This window comes from Raphanus sativus, chromosome 8, assembly GCF_000801105.2.
Source record: "Raphanus sativus cultivar WK10039 chromosome 8, ASM80110v3, whole genome shotgun sequence".
NCBI lineage: Eukaryota > Viridiplantae > Streptophyta > Magnoliopsida > Brassicales > Brassicaceae > Raphanus > Raphanus sativus.
In genome coordinates this window covers 1,731,390-1,755,821 of record NC_079518.1, presented here as the reverse complement: position 1 = coordinate 1,755,821, position 24,432 = coordinate 1,731,390, and the positions used below count along the sequence as shown (strand labels likewise).

The following is a 24,432-nucleotide window of genomic DNA, read 5'->3' as shown; positions in this document are numbered from 1 at the left end:
TATGTCGGTTGTTTATTTGGTTTTGGATATTGACATAATCAAATAAATATATTAAATAAATTATAATATTAGATAAATTAATTTTTGAATTACATTTTTATGAAAATTATTTGATCTATTAAGCTTTTATATAATTTATATAAATCATTTTATAAAATTGATAAGTTTATTTTAAATTTGTTACTTTATTTTTTTATTTTGTAATAAATATTATTTAAAAAAGGAATACTTTAGCAAAAAAACTTTAGCAAAAAAGGAATACTTTAATATAATTATTTTACATAAACTGATGTTCTATTTTAAAATTAGAAACAAATATCTAATTATTTTTAGTGAAGATTTGTATATATTAAAATTAAAAAATTGTAATGATTATTTTGAAAAAAAATATTTAAATATGGACCTTTCACATTTATATATGAATTTGACAAAATTTAGTTGACTCATCAATTTATTTTTTTGGCACAAAAACCAACAAATAATTTTATTTTTGTAACTACAAAAAACCATCCTGAAGAGATATGTGAAGCTTATTTTTTAAAACTAAATGACAAATATTAGATTATAGTTAAAATATGTGAAGGATAATAAGTAAGATATCAGGTGATTTTAGGAAAGGTTGACGGTTGACAGCAACGATTTATTTCATTTAATTTACGTATATTTGTAATATTATATTAGTAGTAATTTCTCGTAATTATTTAGAAAAAGTGAGAGTAAAGTATTAAATATATTTTAATTGTAATAGATTAGATATCTATTTTAATAGATTAGATGTAAAACAAAATATCATTTTACATAAATTAATATCTGATTAAAAAATTATATATATCTCAGTTTTCATCTCTTTTTGATGAATCTCAAACTTCACATTTACCTTTTTTGGTTTATGATTTTAGCTTTCCATAAAAGTTTGTTTTAACTTTTAAAAATGTAAACATTTATAACTTTACTCTCTATTTTTTTTAATCTATACTATTAAAAGTAAAGATATAAGTCACGAAAAACAATGTTAATATTTGCATCACTTCATATAAATAGATAGTCATGAACAAGCCGATCTGATTACCTGGGAGACCAAATTCAAAAGCCATGATCACTTGTGTAAATAGCTAGTTTCGTTTAGTGGTATTCAAACATTCCAAGAAATCCAAAAATGTGGAAAAATGCATTAAGAATAATATTAGCAGTTTTAGCGTTGTCTACGAATACGACTAACTAGACGACAAATATACAGTCGTTATTACTTGAGTATAATTCTTCGATTTTTTGGTCCCTTTGAATCGGTCATAGAGTTGCACAAAAAAAAAAATGAATCGGTAATAGAAATAATTTTTCTTTTATTTCTCTAGAAACATAAGTAGAAACTTTTTGATCCAATGGCTCTCTCGGTTAGTCGATACTATATATAGAGACCGATTTCACACTTAGGTCAGTGCCAGCGGAACCCATAAAATATGTATTTGTATGGCTTACAAACAAGTGATGGACACATGTAGCTAACTAGGTTTACGTTTGTGTTATATATTGACAATAAACATATTCATCCAAAAGAAGAATAAAAACCATTTCGGTAAATATTATTGCCTCAACTTATAGATCAAGCGATATGTGTTTCCCGTGATTGTTAGGAGTAGAAGAAAAAAAGATATTGTTAGGAGGAGTAGAAAGATCTTTGTCTCATTTGCCAAAACTTAGTATTCATTCACGGGATTCAATCATAGAGATGAACCTAATTATCAATGTTCAAATGAAAATTAAGATTAATGATATATACTTGTGCGTATAATAGTTTTTGGAAAAGAAGTAGCTCAAGTTATGTGTGCTAATTTCCAGAACTTGGCAGCTTAGACAATCATATCCCAGGTATCTACGAACGCATCCAGGCATAAGTATGTAAATATATAAATTGCACGAATGCATGCGTAGCGTAACGTCATGGTCTGAAGAAACTGATAAAAACATGTGCAAAATCAATAAGCCTAAAACTGGCACTTAGCGAACGAAATGGTCACAGACGACTAGACCAAAGATAGATACAGATGAGGAAAAGACGAATTACAAAATGAGTTTCTTTCTTTTGTTTCTTTCGGCCAACATGTTTTCCATCAGTTTTCAAATGCTTTTATTAATTGAACATGGAATTGATCATGGTCCCTTTCTTTCGATAGTACCTTTTAAAGGAATTTGTGCCCCTTTTGTCTATGTTCATCTTACTATTAAGCCATTGAAATGGTCATCGATAAGAAATTTCTACAAACCTACTATACTTTCCAGTATTTGACCACTGGCTCAAAGCTTATAGTTTTTAATTAAGTACTCCGATTAAAAAAATTATTTCCATGAAAATTAGAACTCTGAACACTGTAGCTATAAGATCCCAGAAATGTATCCAACCATACCCACTAATCTTCTTCTTTTTTTTGTAGATAAGACTGAAAATATCTAAATAAATAGAAAATTTATCTGGTAGGAAAATAGGAAATAATAAGCACAGTATTTAGTAGTGTGTAAGCTTACGGACGCAATCACAAAATCCATGACTTTTTTGGGGAAACCATCACTTTCCTTTAAATTACGCACCATTTCTATCAACATTCAGAATTTTGACTCTCTTTATATATAGTGACGAGATGGATTTCAAAAGAGAGAAACATAAGCTTAGAAGAAAACAGAAACAATGGAGAGGGAGACCGGAAGAGAAGTAGGAGAAGGAAGCTCAATGTCGTCGAGGGAACAACGAAACCTCAGAGAGCAAGAGCGACGAATGCGCATGAAACATCTCTACAATATACTCTCTTCTCTTGTTTCTCCCACTCATAGGGTTCGTATTTGCATCTCTTTTTTTTCTCTATCTATACAGTATATTGAACATAATATATATGTTTTGGTATATTTTACAATATACCAAAAAGTATTTTATATATAATTTTGTTACAAAGAAAAGTATTTTATATATAATTTTGTTACAATAAAAAAATATATAAAATGCAGACTTAACTACAAGTTTTCACTTATAGGCTTTTTAGTGATGGTTCTACATATTTGATCATATATAACCACATTCATGCAATAAAAGCATGGAGGTAACTACGTTTGGAAATTTTTATTGGCTATCACAGTTATCGGTCCCTCAACTTATAGAACAAGCGACATCATACATGATCCAATTGAAAGAGAAGGTAAATTATTTGAGGGAGAAGAAAATGACTTTGTTAGAAGAAATGGGGAAACACTCTGAAGGGTCATCGTCGTCTCTTCTGCCGAAACTCAGTATTTATTCGCGGGATTCAACCATACAAATGAACCTGATTATGGATCTCAACATGAAAAGAGTGACGCTGCACCAGCTTATACGTGTTTTTGAGGAAGAAGGAGCTCAAGTTATGAATGCTAATATTCAGAAATTGAATGATAGGATGGTCATATATACAATCATTGCTCAGGTAGTCGTGTCACGTCTTTTTAATATAGTTTTGAATTCATTTTGACTATGCATGTACGTGTGATCACCTAAATGAATATATTTGCAGGCTATCATAGCTCGCATCGGCATTGATCCATCAAGTATAGAAGAGAGAGTTAGGAATATCATCTTCTGATACAAAATTTGAAGCATTATTATATTCCCAATCATTATTCAATGCTCGTGTTATGCAATACTTTTAACTAGGGTGTTTTTACAAAAGATACAAGTTGTCTAAACATGAGATGAGTATCTTTATATTTATTTTTTAGTGTGACAAAATAGTTGTTTTGAGTTCAATTAAATGTAAGCATGGGTAAATGGAATGAGAAAAAGTTTTTTTTGGGTTATGATGATTACTTAAAACCAACGCATATATTCATTTGAGTTATTTATTTGTTATGGTTCATTTGAGTACTTTGTATCAGTACAAAACTGTTAACTACACCCTGATGTTCAAGCATACATACACTTTGAAATTTTAGAAAATGTTTCTTTCTTTAAGAAAAATTTACAAACGTTCTTCATCTTTATGTGTTTTATATGTTGTTTCATGAAGAATACAATAAGAATATTAAGTCTTATTAAAAACAATCAAACCATATATATATATATATATATATATATATATATATATCAGAATTGAGAGAAAAATGCTATTTCATTTTTATTTTCCGTGTTATTTGAATTAGTATCTAAAAGTTAACCATACCAAATAAAATGGATCACACTTAAATTTCTTTAGAAATCTTTTAACATTTTACTAGATTAACAGATCTTGAACTGAAAGCAAACTCAATTGTTTGGGTAAAGAAGTAAGACTCAGTTGAAAACTGCAAACAGGTGACCAAGCGACATGTTCGGTTTAATTCAAAGTTGACATTGTAATGAACTAGAGAAAATGTTAAAACGAAAAAAAAAAATACAAAGAAAACATAGGTTGGATGTGTTTCGAAAAAAAAAAACATAGGTTGGATTAACTAGAGGAGTTGTATCAAGAAGTATGGTCTGTACGTTTGGGATATAATATTTTGACTTCATGTGTGAAAAAGCTATAAAAACGTGTTTATATCTACTCCTACATATTTGTTATGAGAAAACGTTGTATGAGCTAGGTGTGATTATGATGAATAAAATATCTCTGTCATCACTCAACTAGAAGAAGAAGAAACACCTTTCGCCATGTTTAATCTCCCAACGGTCAACAGAAAAAAGCCATAAATGGAAGTCCGAAAGAAACAAAATTTTACTTTTGGTTGTTACTTTGATTTGATAAGAACGGTGATGTGAAAACGAAGTGTGAAGTGAAGCAGGATATTTAGTCAAACAAAAAAAATAGTGTAGCAGGATACTTTTAGGTTGTATACATTTTATTTGAACCACTGTTGTACTCAGGTGTTAATGCCCAATTAGATGAATTAATGGACCGCTGTTTACTAGAAAAGGTATGGGGCAAAATTGAACAATCGATTTACGTACGCCTTAAACAAACACACTAGCGGGGTGAATGTAGAAAACAAACAAAAGTTAGGGTTTATCTTTAAACTTTGTGGATTTAATAATTTCGAAACCCTTGCCGAAGACGCAAACTCTCAGTAAGTTTCCTTGTAGAGCAAATCAAGAGATGGACCTGATTCAATCATACGAAGAAGAGGTTTGCAGGGGCACATTGTCACTGGTTATGCTTGCCAAGTTAACTTCTAGCCAAAAGGACGGTTTGTTACGTAAGGAGATGGTGAGGGTAAGTGCTGGTTTTGGGACTGGAAGAGCTGCAAAGTCTTCAGACTTCAGGACACTTAAATGTCACAATGGAGTATGCATTGGAGCTGAATGACATCCTCTGGAACAGAGTAAAGTCGCAATCTGTGGTTTGGACGGCTTGATTAAGTACCGGTAAGTAACCTTCTTACTATTCCTTTTGTTATAATGTCATGGTACGTGCCTTCTTATGTTGCATGGTTGCGGGTGTAAATAATTGTAGCCAAGACTGAGTTTTAGGTTGAGTAGTCTTGCATTTAGAATGCGTCTTTAGATATTTTGGAAGCAGGTGTCTTATAATTAAATTCTCTGGCTATTAGTTTCAAATTAAGATATAAATTCAAATCTTTTCAAAAAAAAAAAGATATAAATTCAAATTTAAGCAAAAAAAAAATTAAGATATAAATTACAGAATCAACTTCTGATGGATACATTAGATTTATTATGTTAAAAACGTAACAAAAGATTTCAACTCTGTGTTGCACTATAGAGGGTCATGATTCTGAGATTTGTCAGAGTAATAAGCAAATCTCTGCTGTGATTCTAATGGTTTCCACTCACCAAGAATTGTCTTATATAATTCAAGCCCTGATAATGACAAGTTCATGAAAATATGTCCCTAACATCGTGACTAAATAAGTCAATACCGTTTGATGCTAAAGTTTTGTTGCGCATTTGCAGGGGCTAAGCCAAGACAGAGGCATCAAGAAAAAAGAGACAGAGAGAGAGAGAGAGTAGTAGAAGGCGTGGAAATTACGGCCTAGGCTGGGGGCAATACAGAATGCTGCATCATTTGGATACATAACCCCCTTTAGAGTTTTGCTTTCCTTTTTCAGAGTCTAAAGTGTTGTAGCACTCTTTGGTTTAAGGGATTGTGTAGAGGGACACGACCAAAATAATTTCAAATGCTTGACTGTATCCTTGTAATGATAGCTTGCAAACTTGAATAGTCCCGGAATCTATGCTAGTGCACCGTTGCAGCAATGTAGTCTTTCTTTTGGATTAGTTATTCTCAACATTCACGTATTGAATTGGTGATTTGGTTCCAATTGTTGATGTGTGCAAACCTTTACACACGATACAGAGTTTTTTTTTCTCCCTCTCCATAAACCTGGTTTATCATGTGCAATATGAATGTTTCGGTTCAAACTGGTTTGATTTATTCATTACTAGCCAACGTATCTCTATTAAGCTCGTGACTGGAATCAGCATGAAATATCAGTAATTGTTTTCAAATAATGAGATTTAGTAATCTTTATATATACATATATAAAAGGTATGATTGTGTGTTGTGAAGTTAGTTAGGGTGACATGATCAGGATGAGAGGATGCGTAATATTGTCCACCGAATTTAAACTATTATTAAAAACGATGATAATGAAAATAAAATCAAGAAGAAAACAACAATAATGAGACACTAATATATACAGTATTATAAATAAATGTTAAGACTGCAGATTTGATTGGTTGGTTAAGGTTTGATATGAACCATCTGTAATTTGCCAGCTTGAATGTCGCTGTAGTGAATTGCATACCAACTTGTTTATGTTTACATCATAAACTTTCTTGTCTTTTCTCCTCTTTTCTCTTTAACCCCACCCCTCTTCTTTTATTAAGTTTAGTTTTTTTTTTGTATTTAATACCAACTGATTCGTATTCATTTGTTTAATATATACCAATAGGACCAACAAAAACAAAATCAGTTTTAATACATACTTATATTTATACTATCCACTTATATATTTCTTTTATTTATCGTCAACTTATTTAATTTCCGTTATTCCATAAAATACTGCCAAATAATTCCAATGTTCTATTCGGTGTGTTATCTGTTAAGATGTTCTAATGCAGTTTTCATATAAACAATTAACAAAGATAGGAAAGAGAGAGGTGAAAGTGACAATATATGCTTTATACAGGAAAGGCAACAAAGGCAAAAGAGGAACGGAGAGGTCAAATCATGGTTTAATCAAATAAACTCAACCGATTAGCAAAAAAAACTTTATTTTAACAAATCAGAACTGCATACTAATTATAGTGAGTTCCCACATGCATATGTTTCCTTCACAAACTGATAGAAAATGTTTATTAGTCTGACATGTGGATATATTAATACTGTTTTCTTTTTTGTCATGATGGTCCTATAATATGGATTGTGAATATATACAAGCGATCAATGCGAAATAAACAAATAAGATTTATATGTTGTGATAAAAAAACATAGAGTATTAACTCAACTGCAAATATATAAATTATATGGTTTGTAATATGTGTATTAGATTATTTTTGGTGTGTCACAAATGGTGGTGAATATGATAAACGAAAAAAAAAATATGGTAGGTCTTTCACGGAGCCAACATCGTTACATGAATATATATTTCACGGAGCCAACATCGTTACATGAATATGAATATATAAATTATATGGTAATATGTGTATTATATTATTTTGGTGTGTCATAAATGGTGAATATGATAAAAAAAAAAAAACAAATTTACAAAGATGTTCCTAACCTTTTGTGTTAAAGACTTAGAGCATCTCCAAAGGTTCATTCTATTTTCTACTCTAAAATAGAGTGATTCTATAATAGAGATGAAGTTTGCTCTAACGGTAGTCTATTTTAGAGTAGAATATAGAGTGATGAACAAAAAAAAACAATTTACGAGTAAACCTATTTTCTACTCTATTATAGAATGAGAAATAGAGTACCATTAGAATATTTTTTATATCAAACTTTATTTTAGTGTGAAAAATAGAGTGGGGTTGGAGATGCTCTTATATACGAACATTCTCAGTGGCAAAAGTGCCAGCTTATGAACAACTCATGTTCTCAAATACCCATTTTACCCCTCGCACCTTCCCGGAGGCCGGAACACTTCTCTATATATTCAGAGAAGCATTTTCTACATAAGTAAAATAACACACATATATCATTAATCATTTTTTCAAAGAGAAGCAAAAAATGGCGTCTTTGAAGAACTACAACATGAAGATTCTCTTGGAAACAGCAGTTGTGTTTTGTCTTTGTTCGTTTTCTTTGGTTTCATCACACAGCAGAAAATTCACAACACCAAACGTGACACGTCTCACAGATCAGTTCAGTAGAATCGCCATCGAAAGCGGCTTCTCCAAACGTTTTGGGGATCACAATATTATCATCAATGGCTCTCTCGCCAAACTCACTCTCGACAAATCCTCTGGTAAGTGTTGTTTCAAAAAAAGAACACTTCTGTTCTGTTTTCGTTTCCTCTGTTTCTTTCTCTTGTCTTTGTTTACTCTGTTTTTCTTTCTAAGTATATATTTTTGATAAACTCCTTATAATACATATGTACATGAAAACACTATTAATTGTTTGGGGGTCACCTTACAAGTTACAGGTGAAGTTAATTGCTGACCCATATACTTTTAATACATATGTACAATTGTCGTTAGAGAGACAATAAAAATATATAAATGGTTAAGACTCATACAGTCATATCCTCCAAAAAAAATAATATTGATGTGATATTTGCAGGAGCTGGGTTGGTGTCAAAAAACACGTATCATTATGGTTTTTTCAGTGCAAGACTCAAGCTCCCCGCTGGATTTGCCTCTGGTGTTGTCGTTGCTTTCTATGTAAGTATGATTTTAGACATATAACATAGTATTGCATATACGGTTTATGGTTAGTTATATATCAAAAAAGAGAAGGGGGTATACCAATGTATTTTCTCGGAGTGCAGTTGTCAAACGCAGAGAGCTATCCAAAGAACCACGACGAGATAGACATAGAATTGTTAGGAAGAAGCAGGAGAGACGATTGGTCGATCCAAACAAATGTATATGCCAATGGAAGTTTGAAAACAGGAAGAGAAGAGAAATTCTATTATTGGTTTGATCCAACACAAGCCTTTCACGATTATACTCTCATTTGGAATTCCCATCATATTGTGTAAGCAACACGACTCCTGACTATATTTGATCTTCCTCTTCTTATTTTCTTAAGACATATTACTATTTATTTATTTTTATTTATAATAAGAATAATAGGAGCTACCGTTTATAAATGAAAATGAAAATGTAGGGGCCAATAAAAGTCACACAATTAGAAAACAGTAAATAGGTTCATGAATCCTAGGGCAATGTTTCTTAACTATAAAATCTAGAATGTCTTTTTCTGTATAGTTGTTTGAATTGTTATATAAAAATATCACTAATCATCCATATGGGTATTTGTCATCATCTACTAAAGACACAACGTAACAATCCGAGACCAGTCCAACATATTTAGTAACTAGGGCAGAACCCCCGCGCAAGCGCGGGGTTATTGAACGTTGGTATTGTGTTATTTTATCGTTGAAAGAGTGACTCATGTCTAGGAAGCTCCTTTTAAGATTTTGAAATGGATTAGCTGAGTTATTGATTTTATAAGTGAAGATTTGTTGATATATGGATGAATTGTTTTGTGTTTTGTTTGTTTTATTGGACTTACATAGGTATGTGTATATATTCTTACTATGGCATAAAATGTTGTTTTAACTGACTATGACCATCTAGTTTGTTTACATTTGTTTTCATCTTAGCATCAAAATTTTCTTTTTAAAGAGAGAGAAAAACAAAATCAAGAACCTTATGCTCTCCACCTAACTGCATGGCTACTAAGCGGACGCTTATGCAGTGTTTGTGTGAGCTACGTTTCTTTACGAAAGTCTTGTGTACCATATAAACATGGAGTGATGCATTTAGTTGTAGACATTAACAATCTGTAAAGTGCCATCAAAACTTAGTAATTGTCTGTGCCATCAAAATTTAGTAATTGTCCTCCCCGAGGAAACTAAAATGGATTCAAAATCATAGAATTTTTTTGTCCAAAAACAAAATCATAGCAACTTAAAAATTCTAAACAGAAGAAAGCTAAGTGGGGTTGAGAGCAGAACGGGCATTTGAACTATCACTCACGCATGCATTTGCGGCTATTCTATTTTGCTTCCAAACTGGGAGGGTTTAATTCATCGTCTCCTGCTGCAGCAGCTGCAGCAGTGTTGCTGACAGATGCAATTGCTTCTCCACCTTCCCCTTCATCAACTGGAGCTTGGTTGTTGCTGCTACTCTGTGAGATATTTTCAAATGTGTTATTTCAAATTAGCAAGAAGAAAACATTTTGCTTTGGTGTCAAAGAAGCTATTGTCACTTACTTTAGAGACAGTGAAGATACGATGGCTTGATGTGAAAATGTATGAAGTGACACATATCTTGAAAATGTATTCCTTCCCAGCAAGCTTTCCAAGACATCTCAGGAGTTCCTATCCTCCAACGCCATTCATATGTAGTTTGTTTCAGAGTGACTGCCAATTTTAAATGTGGACAAATGTAGTGTAGGCGAGAAAAAGGATAACAGCTCAAGAGCGAGATCAGAAGCATCTCTCTTAGTGAGCTTAGTTATCTCCCTTTCGAAGACCACAACACAATCGTAGCACTATCGTTGCCATCATCAACTGATAGCTCGACATGGCACCTCTGCAAAAAAAAATTGAAAAATTAATGTCCTTTTAAAAACTCAGTGTTATGTTGGAGGACCTCAACAATCCAAGCTTTGCAAATGAAATCAGCTTCCATTGATACAGGACCCCTCATGATACGGTGTGGGTTCAGAAATTACATAGAAAAAAGCACTGGGACAATTAGAAACAGAAGTATCGTAGTCAAGTAGTAAAGACTCAGACATAACAACATAGTTCTGTCGGGAAAATATAAAAGAACCAAACATGAAGCCAACTAAACTCGCCGGGCCTGAACTGAAAGACCAAACTTTCAAAAAAAAAAACATTACACGAACTGCACACTGCTGAACCTTAAAGGCGCAACTCGCAGACTATTAGATCAAACCAATAAACAAAATCACTAATAAATCTTGACCCACCTGAGAATACTGAGAAAGTAGCTTTGCCGATGGAGCCTTAGCTTGCTTCTTCCATGCCTTCGACTTCTCACCATCCGTCACCACTTGGCCTAAACCCACAAAGACATTAGAAATGATAATTAATCAGACAAAATCAAGAGATAGACCACCAAACCTGCTATTGTAGATATCTCCAAGACATTGGCTTCAGGGTATGCGTCGGCTTCAAGAGAGATCTCCATCACAGGCACATCAGTTAAAACATGTTTCTCCGCATCCATGGCTCGCGGATCAGAGGATCCAAGCTCCGGCACTCCAGATTCCGATCCAGGATCCGAAACCAGTCCTTGATTATCAACCGGAATCTCGCTCGCTGACGAAGACCCGCCGGTGCTGCCATCGCCGCCTAGGTTATAAAAAACAAAAAAAACAAAAACAGATTTGAAACCAAAAGAAAAAGAAACTCATATTTGGAGAAGAAGTAACATATAAATTCAATAGCAGCATCTATCTTGACCTTAGACCGCGTGACAGGGGGTGGAGATGATGAAGACCACTCATGTGACGAAGAAGAAGAACAGAAACGTCTGTTTAGTAATTTTTTTTTGAGCAATAAAAAACATAAATCGTTCTTATGAGGCTACTAAATGAGCGAAGCCCACTAAACAAATTGGGAATAGATCACATTTTAAACCTATTTGACTGGCGAAGGCCATTCGTTTTTGGTTTTACAAAAATAATAATGAAGTGGGACCCACAAAAACTGCACACGTGTCTCTCCAGGAATGAGTAAAGTGCCTCATTATATTATAGACTAGGGGCGTAGCCCCGCGCAAGCGCGGGGCCGGGTGTTGATGTGTTGTGTAGTTCAGACGGATGATTCTCGGGTCGTTACTTAGGAGAGTGGAAATCATGACGTCCTCGATTCACCGGATGAAGTTTTGTTTGAAATTTTAATGACTGAGTTGAATATATCCTTGTATGGACAGATGATTTGGTTTAAGATGCCTAATGAAGACCTATTCAGAGCCGAATATATTGTGTGAAGACGGTAGTTCTTAAAGACAAAAATAAAGTTGGAAAGTAGTTATTCTTAAAGACGCAAGATAAAGACATAATACATTTTTTATAAAACACAACTCCTAATCACCGACTCTTCTCCACACCTTCATGTCGTTGGCATCCCCTCTCCCTTTCACATCGATGTTTCCAGTCTCCTGCAACATTCAAAGGAAGAGCAGAAGAAAATTAGAAAAGAAACTGAGAAGGATTTTGGACATCTAAAGCTACTAACTGATTTTTAAATTGTAAAAACTTGTAACCGAGGAAGAGTTCAGGTTCAATGAGGAATTTGCAGCCAAAAACTTAGAACTTTGGAGTCTGTGTTGGGGAAGAGAAGAAGATTAAAAAAAAAAGTATAAACTTTGCTCCAAAATGACATTGTTGTTTTGTCTTTTCCTCTCTTAGCACATTTACTACAGATACACTGCACACATAAACCAACTCAGAACTTCATTTGCTGTTGCTTCTTTAAGAAAAAAAAATATGAATCATTACATACCATTTGTCTGCAAGACATAACAATGGTATCGCGTGGTTCAGACAACGCAATTCTTTTGCATCTGCCCCATCAACCGTGTTCCCAATCCCATAGATATCTTGCAGCTCATATCTCGACCCATTCACCCATAGGAACTGCTTCATCACACTTGGCTTGATCTCACCTTTCTCCTTCACGTATGTGGCTTGCTTTAGTAATCTGAGCATTCGTGGATGATGATCCAGACTTTCCATCTTCAGGAGCTGGCTCTATCTTAACCGCCAGTGGATAGATACTTGTTTCAACCTCCTCCTCCTTTTTCAAAATCAAATGTGATCATATCGGTGGTAAAGTGTCTTCCTTTGTTGCTGTGGATGAAACTCTTATTCCGCAAAGAAAACGACAGTGTTACTGTTTTACTGTGCAGATAAAACCTTACCATTCTACAGAAGTTCTACGACTTATGTGCAGCACAAGAGTAAGGATTTACGACCACAAAAGCTCTAAAACCAAAGAGCTCAACACCTTTCATAATCTCCCTAAAGCTCAGGTAAGTACACTGTCCAACTCTAAGACTGCAATCAGAAAACAAAAACAACTTAAATGTGAAATCAAACACGGTGAATCAGGAGTTTGAAGAAATATGAGTTCTCTCTAAACCAGAAAGACATTAGAAATCAAGAACGAAACAGCTGGTACCTGAAACTAAGCTGAGGAACTTCTCTTCTTGAATGAGAGCAGCTAACTCGAAATCCAGAAACGCAAATAGAGAGTACATCTTCAACCTAAGAATGAGAGATTGATAGGTTAGCAGAAGGATTCAGGAGACAAAAACGTCTACAATTCGATCTAAGAGAGCAGTAACATACATACACTTTGATTCCCCCTGTGTAAAGGATGAAGCTGAAGTATCCTTCTTTGCTCGCTTTGAATTGTCTACGCCTTCACCGCTTTGTTCCCGATTTTCCACCAGCTAATCTAGATTAGCAGGCGGCCGAGACTCATCCATCTTCTATCTCATCCTTGTCGCTTGAAGATGCTGCCGTTGAATCTTTCAAAAGGGTTACACTTTTTTTGTCATCAGATATTTCAAAGCGTGAATTCGGATTCTTCGAGAGAGAAAGAGAAATTGGGGAAAGTGTTTAGGGTTTGCGGCGAGAATCCAATAGTGCAGAGATGATCGACTAAAAGGTGGAGGAGAAGAGTTAAAGGTGCAAGGACGACGCATGATAGAGGACCTCAATATATAGGAGTATGGAGAAGGCGTTACGGGAGGAGAGGCGACTGCTCTGTATCGTATGGCTGGAGAGTCGAGAAGAGATGGAGTCAGATTCGATTCACCGGAACAGGAATCGCCACACACAATAATGATAATCTGATGTGGATACCCTCAAAAAGGCCGGAAACGATGGTGTGAGAAATCTATAAAGAAAAGGGTTGAGAGCTAACCTCGAGAACTCTATATAAATGGATTGGAGAAACGTTACGGAATCGTGAATCGTTGCGTCGACAGAAGGAGTAATGACCACCATTACTTAAGAAGAACAGAGGAGGAAGAGGGAGAGGGATCGCTAGAGATCTACGGAGAACAAAAAATCAAGAAATCCTAATGTAATTGTCAAGATGAACGGATCTCGTAATCTCGTATGGGCCCTTTCAAACAGACAGAACTCAGTTACAAACAGAACACACATGATAAAAGCCCATAAAACGGCAGTCCATTAATTTAAAAAGGACACGTGTTCCATAAAGAGGAGTGATACTTGCTCATTATATAATAGATTGTACTTTACAATTAATAAGTTTTTCTTTTGTGAATTCAATAGTTCTTTTAAACACTATAGAAATAAACAATACAGAATTCAATAATTCATATTTCCATACTTGTCCACCGATAGTATATTAATTTAACTGAACTGGTGAAATGGCTTTACAGATTTTTGGTAGACAACATTCCGGTTAGACAATTTCCGAACCGAGGAGCTTTCATGAGCGCGTATCCGTCTAAACCGATGTCTCTATACGTTACCCTTTGGGACGGTTCGGAATGGGCCACTCACGGCGGTAAGTATCCCGTCAACTACAAGTATGGCCCCTTCGTGGCTTCCATAGCTGACGTAAAGTTAAGCGGCTGTTCCGTTAACGGCTCCTCTACTGGGCCTGGGCCATGCACCAAGTCGGACGGGTCGATTTCCAGTCTGGACCCTGTTGACGGTCAAGATTTTGCCACATTATCGAAGAATCAGATCGCAGCCATGGATTGGGCTAGGAGAAAGCTAATGTTTTACTCTTATTGTAATGATAAGTTGAGATACAAAGTCATGCCTGCTGAGTGCTGAGTTCAGATGTTATTATTTTCTATAAATATATATATATATAATCTCACTTAGGATGGTAGCCGTTGAATTTGAATGTAATGTTTCTTCTGTTTTTCTTTTTTTTTGACAAATAATGTTTCATCTGTTTATTTACTTCCCTTAATATAATATATATTTTTACTTGAATGTTATCTTTGCGTGTAAAAGATTTAAGCGGTCACAATGGACAAAATATTTGTGAAGTGAAGGTCAGATCAGATATAAGAGAGAGAATGACAAACCAAAAAGAATGTTGAAAGGAGAGTTGTTAAAGAAAACTACTTGAGAGAAACGTGAAGTTAGAGAGATAACACGAAACCTTTCTGGTTTGGGTTTAGCTACAAAAAGCACATATTTATCTGTGCTTTGGGTAATGCTGGTTGAACACTTGAACTCAAGAGTGTGTTTTGTTTTTTCTTGATGGGAATATGCAGAGATTTGAGAAGATCATGTGTAGAATACAAGGTGCTCTTATAGTTTCCTTTTTACTTCAGATCCTTGTTGGTTTCAGCGGCCTTTGCAATGTAACACGGTTAGAAAAATCCATACACATATAAAAACAGAGAGATCTCTCTGTTTCCTCTGTTCTCAGTTAAGTTTATGTTTCTTTGTTTGAGTGTCTTATCTGAGGCTCGTTTCTGGATTTGGACTCTATGAAGAAGGATTCTTTCTGGTGTGTGTGTATATATTTCGATCTCTAGAATAGTAGAATGTGCTTTCTTGGATAGCTTTATCAAAGTTCCCTCTTTGATTAGTTTATTTTCCATATGCTATGGTCTCTAAAATTCTCTGTGATGCCTGTTTGGGCACTACAAAAAAAAGCTAATGGGTTTTAGCCGTTATTGTAAATGTGGAAATAAGAAGACAAAAAAATGGATGTGGTGAAATCAGAACTTGAGAATGAGAAATGAAAAAAAAAGGACCTGTCAGACAACCGTGCAACCACCCTAACCGTGGTCAAGCACAAGCTAGGTAACGATCCTCTACAGCACGGAGAGTACGAAGACAAACCTAGCCGTTAATCACGCTCAGATTACACGGTATTGAATCATCAACCAGGGTTCAGGGACTGTCTCCTTAGAAATCAAGGATACAGAGGTACTTCCTATAGAACAGATCCTGTTCAAGTAAGGTCGTGACCTCGTATGCTTTCTACAGATATATAAACAAGCCATATGTTCTCTGGTTTAACGATGTGGGACGTTGTTTTCCACTTGCTAACCACATCTATCACACGCGTGATTAGTTTGTTTAGAAAAATGGTAAATTAATATGGATTATTTCTCTATTGATTTCCTTATTATTAGACTTTCTTTTTGTTTTTTCATTAGGAGAGTATTAACCAACCTCGTTTATTGCAGTGTAACGGCACAGAGACCTTTACTTGAACCTTTCTTTTGGTCAACTGATAAAACCGTGCGGTTCTATAACATCGCTAGTACTCTCCTGGCAAGGACTTTGTCTGATGGTTTAAAGGATTCACTACATAACCTTAAATATAAGGTTCTGAAGCAGCCGCGGCATAACCTTAAATATAAGGTTTAAAGGATTCACTACATAACCTTAAACATAACCTTAAATATAAGTATGGCTGGGTACCAAGTCGGGAACTTATTCCACAAAATCAGGGTACTACACGCTTGTCAACTCTCAAGATGCCACAATCCCTCATGCAGTAGCGAATTTCAAATGGAAATCTAGTGTCTGGAACCTAAACTGTGCCCCAAAAGTCAAGCTCTTCTCCTGGAAACTACTCAAAGGAGCCATACCTGTCGGAGAAAGACTTCAAGAAAGACACATTCCAATCGATCCCCTCTGCAAAAGATGCGGCTGCTCCGAATCTATATCTCATCTCCTGTTCCAGTGTCAGTATGCTCAACGAGTTTGGCAACTAGCTCCGTTTAACACTGACACGGACATCAGCGGAACGATAGATTTGATGGTAAGCTGGGATTCACTCTGTTCTCTCAAGTGCCTTCCTCCTGCGGGTATTACATCAGGACCTCTAATCCCATGGATCTTCTGGGGACTATGGAAGGCGCGTAACAAGCTCGTGTTTGAAGGGTATTCTGCTTCTCCAGAAGAAACGCTATCTTCAGCAATAGCTTTAGCAAGAGAGTGGGCTTTGGAAGTCAAACCAGAACCTGCGAGGAAGTCACATCAGAGCATCAAAGCTACTACACCTCCCCCAAATACGACAGTTGTGCGTACTGACGCGGCTTGGTCCGTAACGACAAATGATGCGGGTTTGGGATGGGTCTCCTTCTCAGAGGTGGGTCTGCAATCATTCCAAGCTTCAGCAAAATGGGTTAACTCAGCTCTCGTAGCGGAAGGACTAGCACTTAGAGAAGCGGTTCGTTATTGTGTCAACTCAGGCTTAAAGACAGTGGCTTTTGAATCGGACTCGATCCAACTTGTCCAAGCTGTGAACTCTCAAACATCCTCGTCAGAGCTCTATGGTGTTTTAGCTGATATCCTCTTCTATGTCTCTGCGTTTGATTTTATTTCTTTTTCTTGGATCCCTAGGGAGAGAAATTCTGAAGCAGATCATGTAGCAAAAGTGGCCTTAAGTGCTGCTGTAAACTTGGTGATTGGAGATGTCTTCATGGCTCCCAACTAACTTTCTTTATTAATCGAAGTATGAGTTTCAAAAAAAAAAAAAAAAAAAAAAAAAAGGTTCTGAAGCAGCCGCGGCTAAGTTGGGTTAGAAGCCTAAAACCAGATTTCCAGAGTATAATAGTTAACTCTTTTCATATTTCATTTCAAAATTATATTTCTACTTTGCGAAAATATTTTATTTCTACTTTATTCGAAGAAATTATCTTTTTTAAACACTGTTTTATCAAATTGTCATTTCTCACTTATCTTTATATTTCATTTTAAATATATATTATATTTATTCTGAATGGTTGACGTAATCGAATTTGATTGTTTATGTATATCAAAAATATTTTAAATAAAGTTAAAAATAAATGAGTTAGTTTTTATTAAATAAATAAAACAGGGATTGTAATTTTTTTTGTCAAACTAGATCCGTTTATATCGGAATTTGAAAAGATGTATAACTTAAATTAGACATGCTTCAATTTGTGATTCATATATAAATGTACTTCTCTGTCTTTCTAACTTTTTAAACACCATTATTTTATTATCGAAGATGAAAGTTACTTTCAAATCTTGGTTTATTGGTTTCGTTATGCTCACAATTCTTCTGCTCGGTATGTATTTACATTTACAGATTTATTAATTAGATTATATAATCATTCAAAAGTAAATTCTATTTGATCCCATTTATTTTATATACCTACATAGATTATATGATTAATTTTATATTATGGAGTTTAATGATGTTTCAAAAATAATCAATGATAAAAAGAAGATATATAGAATTTCAGTTTTTTAAAATAATATGCAGAAAACTCTCTAAACATATGTTTTAAAAATGATTTTTTATTTTAAATATGAAAAGTAAGGTTATGTTCTAATTATTATAATAACAGGAGAAACTACGATTGCTCAGAAAGGAAATTGTATTACAGAAGTTTTTAAAGAAAAACCTACACAATGTAATTCTGATAACTGTAGAGCCGAATGTTCCATTCGCAATCTAGGGCGAGGTTATTGCTCGAGGGGAATGAAGTATTGCCAATGTCATCATGAATGCCCTCGCTGATTTTTCATCTACATTTTGGAACTCAAATAATATTTATAACTATACAATGCCTTTGTAATTGAAAAAATAAAAGTATTATTAAGTTGTTGCGGATTTTGGTATAATAAGGTGTACTACGTTACCGAATACAAACAAATATCGATACATGTGTCTTCCTTTTTCTTTTCTTTTTATACAATTGCATTTATTAACAAAAATATAAATTGGATTTGGTATTAATTTCATATAAAAATTGAAATAAAAATAGTAAAAGCTTCACACACGTCTTCCTCCGATGTCGTTCGAGGAAGAAGAGGAGGAGAGGAGACATTCGAGCATACAGTTGTTGTGGTACGTGAGGTCTCCGGAATTTAATCAAAACCAAAGTTTTTAACATTAGAAGGAATATTACAGAGCACTTAATACATAAATTCGCCCATAGAGAATAGATATGCAGTTACAAAATAAAATAATTCATTCATTAATCATCCACATTGTCCCCCATTCCCGGTTACCACTTGAGCTGTGAGTCGCTGGGAATAGTCCAGTGTTCGTCGAGTCTATATCCTTTGGATTCTGCTAGCAATCTCAGCGTGCATTTCCGTTGCATATCAACAATATGTTTGGTGAGATGCATAATGGATTATCATCTTGTTCATACACGTCGTTCCCTGTCCAAGCTATGATGAGTCGGAATGCACAGAAAAAATGAAAAAAAGGACCTGTCAGACAACCATGCAACCACCCTAACCGTGGTCAAGCACAAGCTAGGTAACGATCCTCTACAGCACGGAGAGTACGAAGACAAACCTAGCCGTTAATCACGCTCAGATTACACGGTAATGAGTCATCAACCAGCGTGCATTTCCGTTGCATATCAACAATATGTTTGGTGAGATGCATAATGGATTATCATCTTGTTCATACACGTCGTTCCCTGTCCAAGCTATGATGAGTCCGAATGCACAGAAAAATGAAAAAAAGGACCTGTCAGACAACCATGCAACCACCCTAACCGTGGTCAAGCACAAGCTAGGTAACGATCCTCTACAGCACGGAGAGTACGAAGACAAACCTAGCCGTTAATCACGCTCAGATTACACGGTAATGAGTCATCAACCAGCGTGCATTTCCGTTGCATATCAACAATATGTTTGGTGAGATGCATAATGGATTATCATCTTGTTCATACACGTCGTTCCCTGTCCAAGCTATGATGAGTCCGAATGCACAGAAAAATGAAAAAAAGGACCTGTCAGACAACCATGCAACCACCCTAACCGTGGTCAAGCACAAGCTAGGTAACGATCCTCTACAGCACGGAGAGTACGAAGACAAACCTAGCCGTTAATCACGCTCAGATTACACGGTAATGAGTCATCAACCAGGGTTCAGGGACTGTCTCCTTAGAAATCAAGGATACAGAGGTACTTCCTATAGAACAGATCCTGTTCAAGTAAGGTCGTGACCTCTTATGCTTTCTACAGATATATAAACAAGCCATATGTTCTCTGGTTTAACGATGTGGGACGATGTTTTCCACTTGCTAACCACATCTATCACACGCGTGATTAGTTTGTTTAGAAAAAATGGTAAATTAATATGGTCACAACACCTCGAATACATAAAGACGTCCAAGAATATTAAATTAAAACCTAGAACATTACAAGAAATACTATTACATGACTTTGCCCAGAGATATGCAATTACAAAAACAGTGATTACTTACAGAACTAGAAGATAACTTAAACAACTACCAAAGAGGCTTAGTGAGTTAACTTAAAGATTCCTCTCGTGTGGCTCGAGCCAAGGAAACCCTAGGAAATCGAAAACTTGTTTCTCCGTGGAGAGTTTCATGCTTGCACTTGCTCTTACCACCCTGACAAAGAAACATGATCACATGCTCAGACAAAATAAAAATACTCATTCGTTCACTTTTAATCATTCACATTGTTGTTCCCCTTACCCGGTTACCACTTGAACTGTGAGTAGCTGGGAACAGTCCAGTGTCATTGAGTCGATCTCCTTTAGATTCCGCTAGCAATCTCAGCCTACATTCCCATGGCATATCAAATATATACAAGGATGTGTGTGGGTGTGATCTTTCTTTCTTTACCAACACTATCTTTGGTGAGATGATAATGGATTATAATTTTGTTAATACCTTTCTATTCAACACGTCGTTCCCTGTCCAGGCTATGAGTCCGAATGCATAGATATCCCTCGGATAAACCTGTTAAAAAAAGCAAAGCAGACATGGTGATGAATGAACATCTTTTTTTTTTTGTTTGTTTGATAACCCCAAACTAGATATCTTTTGCAATGAACTTGGCTGGGGGAATTTTGAGTGTTACCTTGAAAACAATACGGCGCCTCAGCTCCTGACCAGGATAAGTACACAGTCCAAAATACGTGTCGACGCCTGAACCTGTACCCTACATGATAGGAGCAATCATCGAGAAGAATCTTATATCAAATGCTGACATAGAGAATTTGACAAACCAAATGCACAAGAAACTGGAAAAATGTCAAAGCTTACCTCTTCACAATGGGTACTGAAAATGAGATCTTCTCTAAGAAAGTTTATTTCCTTCAAACGCTTTACAAACTTTGTCAAGAAGCCCCTTGTGACTAAACCAGGAGCCAGGAGACAATAAGCAAAGACAAGTTTTAGGAGAAGAAAAAAACAAACGCAAGAGAAGAGGAAGCATGCTTGGTGAAACCGGGTTTCCAGAGAATAATAAACAATGACCGGCGATCTAATTACGATCGACACAACATTGCCCACTTGGTGAAATTGGTTAGAAACAAACTCGCGCACTACGATCAACAGGATCAACCGCAACGTTGGAAGATCTCCATCCATACCTAAACTTCTAACGGGTTTGTGCTGCTAAGCACTTCAGATAATTCCAAAATCACCAAAATTCTCCAAACATACTAAAACTGGTAATTTCCATGGTATATCATATTTTATGTTACAAAATAAAATAGATTTCATGTAAATTATGTATATTTTCATAAATTTAATAATCCCTTTTCGCACAAGTCTTAATTTAATATCTATTAAATTTGCTTATGTATCACTCATATACACGAAGTATTTTTGAAAAATGTACATAGAAATAGTTAACTCTCTTTATATTTCATTTCAAAATTATATTTCTACTTTATTCGATGAAATTATCTTTTTAAACACTGTTTTATCAAATTGTCATTTCTCATTTATCTTTATGTTTCTTTTTAAATATATATTATATTAATTCTGAATCGGTGACGTAATCTAATTTGATTGTGTAATGTATATCAAAAATATTTTAACTAAAGTTAAAAATGAATGAGTTAATTTTTATTAAATAAATAAAAAACATGGATTATGATTTTTTTGTCAAACTAGATCCGTTTATATTGGAATTTGAAAAGATGTATTATTAGCTTATAGAAAGTCAATACAAGTAGCCATTAGTATCCCATTGATTACTCTCTAATCATTAGCATATATTCTCTGTATATTACATTCCTTGTCCTACTCTCTATATATAAACAGTAATCAATGGGATACTAATGGCTACTTGTAGGAGCAATACAAGGAATGTAATATACAGAGAATATATGCTAATGATTAGAGAGTAATCAATGGGATACTAACGGCTACTTGTATTGACTTTCTATAAGCTAATATGTATAACTTAAAATTAGACATGCTTCAATTTGTGATTCTTATACAAATTGTATTATCTGTCTTTCTAGCTTTTTAAACACCATATTCTATTATCGAAGATGAAAGTTACTTTCAAATCTTGGTTTATTGGTTTCGTTATGCTCACAATTTTTTTGCTCAGTATGTATTTACATTTACAGATTTATTAATTATATTATATAATCATTTCAAAAGTGAATTTTATTTGATCCCATTTATTTTATATACCTACATAGGTTATATGATTAATTTTATATCATGGAGTTTAATGATGTTTCAATGAAGAATCAATGATAAAAAAGATATATAGAATTTCAGTTTTTTTAAATAAATATGAAGAAAACTCTTTAAACATATGTTTTAAAAATAATTTTTTATTTTAAATATTAAAACTAAGGTTATGTTCTAATTATTATAATAACAGGAAAAACGACGATTGCTCAGAAAGGAAATTGTATTACAGAAGTTTTTAAAGAAAAACCTACACAATGTAATTCTGATAACTGTAGAGCCGAATGTTCCATTCGCAATCTAGGGCGAGGTTATTGCTCGAGGGGAATGAAGTATTGCCAATGTCATCATGAATGCCCTCGCTGATTTTTCATCTACATTTTGGAACTCAAATAATACTTACAATTATACTATGCCTTTGTCATAGAAAAAATAAAAGTATTATTAAATTGTTGCGGATTTTGGTATAATAAGGTGTACTATGTTGCCGAATACAAACAAATATCGATACATGTGTCTTCCTTTTTCTTTTCTTTTTATACAATTGCATTTATTAACAAAAATATAAATTGGATTTTGGTATTAATTTCATACAAAAATTGAAATAAAAATAGTAAAAGCTTCACACACGTCTTCCTCCGATGGCGTTCGAGGAAGAAGAGGAGGAGAGGAGACATTCGAGCATACAGTTGTCGTGGTACGTGAGGTCTACGGAATTTATTCAAAACCAAAGTTTTTAACATTAGAAGGAATATTACAGAGCATTTAATACATAAATTCGCCCATCCCCTAGACTATATTTGAGAAGTGATTTTGCCACATGTCTTCTCTACAATCATTCTCACAAAAATAATATGACATGACTACTAAAATTGATGACATGTCTTATAGATTAATATGACATAGACAATTTTTGCCACATGTCTTCTCTACAATCATTCTCACAAAAATAATATGACATGACTAATAAAATTGATGACATGTCTTATAGATTAATATGACATAGACAATTATACTTAATGTTAATTTATATTTTTGGTAAACTTTTTAAAATATGGTAATAACTCATATATTACATTTATTTTCGATTTATATTTTTGGACTTTTTAAAAATAGGGTAATAACTCATAAATCATCATTGAAATAAATATATTCAATTATGGCATTTCAAATTTCGAAATATCATTTAAATTAAAAATATTTCAAAAATAATACATATTTTTAGAAAATTACAAAAATTAAATCATAAAATCAAATTAAATCGTAAAATCATTAGTTTCTTATATATCTACAGATTTTATAAATATTTTAAAATTTTAATTTTTGAAAATTATGAAATTTTCATCCCTAAACTATATTTGAGAAGTGATTTTGCCACATGTCTTCTACAATCATTTTCACAAAAATAATATGACATGGCTACTAAAATTGATGACATGTCTTATAGATTAATATGACATGGGCAATTATATTTAATGTTAATTTATATTTTTGGTAAACTTTTTAAATATGGTAATAACTCATGTATTACATTTATTGTCGATTTATATTTTTGGACTTTTTAAAAATATTTTAATAACTCATAAATCATCATTAAAATAAATATATTCAATTATGGCATTTCAAATTTTGAAATATCATTAAATTAAAAATATTTCAAAAATATATACATATTTTTAGAAAATTATAAAAATTAAATCATAAAATTAAATTAAATCGTAAAATCATTAGTTTCTTATATATATATATATATATCTACATATTTATAAATATTGTTTAATTTTAATTTTTGACAATTATGCAATTTTACATATTTAATTAAAATAAATAGATTGAAAAATCTACCTAAG

At 33.9% G+C, this 24,432-nt stretch overlaps 3 protein-coding genes, 3 long non-coding RNA genes and 4 other non-coding genes across 14 annotated transcripts; 3 read left to right on the top strand and 7 right to left on the bottom strand.

Moving 5' to 3' along the window:
• Positions 1-2,680: 2,680 nt before the first annotated feature.
• Positions 2,681-3,602, top strand: LOC130498703 (transcription factor bHLH167-like). Its single transcript, XM_056992258.1, has 3 exons — positions 2,681-2,824; positions 3,123-3,446; positions 3,534-3,602. Exons 1-3 carry the CDS (start codon positions 2,681-2,683, stop codon positions 3,600-3,602), a joined length of 537 nt encoding a protein of 178 aa, XP_056848238.1.
• Positions 3,603-8,080: 4,478 nt separating this feature from the next.
• Positions 8,081-15,151, top strand: LOC108809839 (probable xyloglucan endotransglucosylase/hydrolase protein 33). The gene is made up of 4 exons (XM_056992594.1): positions 8,081-8,424; positions 8,739-8,839; positions 8,947-9,155; positions 14,579-15,151. The coding sequence occupies exons 1-4, from the start codon at positions 8,187-8,189 to the stop codon at positions 14,979-14,981; spliced, it is 951 nt and encodes a 316-aa protein (XP_056848574.1). The 5' UTR covers positions 8,081-8,186; the 3' UTR covers positions 14,982-15,151.
• On the bottom strand, positions 9,975-11,664 carry LOC108811829 (uncharacterized). 2 transcript variants are annotated; one of them, XM_056992596.1, is made up of 5 exons: positions 11,620-11,664; positions 11,278-11,508; positions 11,124-11,212; positions 10,399-10,720; positions 9,975-10,313 (listed from the first exon to the last, which is right to left on the bottom strand). In XM_056992596.1, the coding sequence occupies exons 2-4, from the start codon at positions 11,381-11,383 to the stop codon at positions 10,643-10,645; spliced, it is 273 nt and encodes a 90-aa protein (XP_056848576.1). In that variant the 5' UTR covers positions 11,384-11,508; positions 11,620-11,664; the 3' UTR covers positions 9,975-10,313; positions 10,399-10,642. The 2 variants fall into 2 exon arrangements, with proteins under 2 accessions (XP_056848576.1, XP_056848575.1); XM_056992595.1 differs by lacking the exons at positions 9,975-10,313; positions 10,399-10,720 and adding an exon at positions 10,727-10,853 and having other exon boundaries at positions 11,125-11,212.
• On the bottom strand, positions 12,115-14,395 carry LOC130498878 (uncharacterized). 4 transcript variants are annotated; one of them, XR_008937876.1, is made up of 6 exons: positions 14,092-14,395; positions 13,512-13,944; positions 13,342-13,427; positions 12,664-13,217; positions 12,397-12,588; positions 12,115-12,319 (listed from the first exon to the last, which is right to left on the bottom strand). It is a non-coding gene; the product is annotated as an uncharacterized LOC130498878 (long non-coding RNA). The 4 variants fall into 4 exon arrangements; XR_008937875.1 differs by having other exon boundaries at positions 12,425-12,588; positions 14,092-14,394; XR_008937873.1 differs by having other exon boundaries at positions 12,115-12,588; positions 14,092-14,392.
• A 702-nt stretch (positions 15,152-15,853) lies between the features above and the next one.
• On the top strand, positions 15,854-17,822 carry LOC130498533 (uncharacterized). The gene is made up of 3 exons (XR_008937433.1): positions 15,854-16,261; positions 16,361-16,502; positions 17,676-17,822. It is a non-coding gene; the product is annotated as an uncharacterized LOC130498533 (long non-coding RNA).
• LOC130499315 (small nucleolar RNA U3) lies at positions 15,920-16,136 on the bottom strand. Its single transcript, XR_008938193.1, has one exon. It is a non-coding gene; the product is annotated as a small nucleolar RNA U3 (small nucleolar RNA).
• Positions 17,823-19,371: 1,549 nt separating the features above from the next.
• LOC130499297 (small nucleolar RNA U3) lies at positions 19,372-19,570 on the bottom strand. Its single transcript, XR_008938176.1, has one exon. It is a non-coding gene; the product is annotated as a small nucleolar RNA U3 (small nucleolar RNA).
• A 66-nt stretch (positions 19,571-19,636) lies between these two features.
• On the bottom strand, positions 19,637-19,835 carry LOC130499286 (small nucleolar RNA U3). The gene has a single exon (XR_008938165.1). It is a non-coding gene; the product is annotated as a small nucleolar RNA U3 (small nucleolar RNA).
• A 58-nt stretch (positions 19,836-19,893) lies between these two features.
• LOC130498457 (uncharacterized) lies at positions 19,894-21,319 on the bottom strand. The gene is made up of 2 exons (XR_008937352.1): positions 21,191-21,319; positions 19,894-21,086 (listed from the first exon to the last, which is right to left on the bottom strand). It is a non-coding gene; the product is annotated as an uncharacterized LOC130498457 (long non-coding RNA).
• LOC130499316 (small nucleolar RNA U3) lies at positions 19,901-20,117 on the bottom strand. The gene has a single exon (XR_008938194.1). It is a non-coding gene; the product is annotated as a small nucleolar RNA U3 (small nucleolar RNA).
• Positions 21,320-24,432: the final 3,113 nt, after the last annotated feature.

Coding starts and splice junctions, on each gene's coding strand:
- LOC130498703 (XM_056992258.1), top strand. CDS start 2,681: ATGGAGAGGGAGACCGGAAGAGAAGTAGGAGAAGGAAGCTCAATGTCG. Junction 2,825..3,122: donor TTGTTTCTCCCACTCATAGG/GTTCGTATTTGC, acceptor TGGCTATCACAG/TTATCGGTCCCTCAACTTAT. Junction 3,447..3,533: donor TATATACAATCATTGCTCAG/GTAGTCGTGTCA, acceptor ATATATTTGCAG/GCTATCATAGCTCGCATCGG.
- LOC108809839 (XM_056992594.1), top strand. CDS start 8,187: ATGGCGTCTTTGAAGAACTACAACATGAAGATTCTCTTGGAAACAGCA. Junction 8,425..8,738: donor CACTCTCGACAAATCCTCTG/GTAAGTGTTGTT, acceptor TGATATTTGCAG/GAGCTGGGTTGGTGTCAAAA. Junction 9,156..14,578: donor TGGAATTCCCATCATATTGT/GTAAGCAACACG, acceptor ATGGCTTTACAG/ATTTTTGGTAGACAACATTC.
- LOC108811829 (XM_056992595.1), bottom strand. CDS start 11,383: ATGGATGCGGAGAAACATGTTTTAACTGATGTGCCTGTGATGGAGATC. Junction 11,213..11,277: donor GGAGATATCTACAATAGCAG/GTTTGGTGGTCT, acceptor TTGTGGGTTTAG/GCCAAGTGGTGACGGATGGT. Junction 10,854..11,124: donor CTACTTTCTCAGTATTCTCA/GGTGGGTCAAGA, acceptor TATGTAATTTCT/GAACCCACACCGTATCATGA.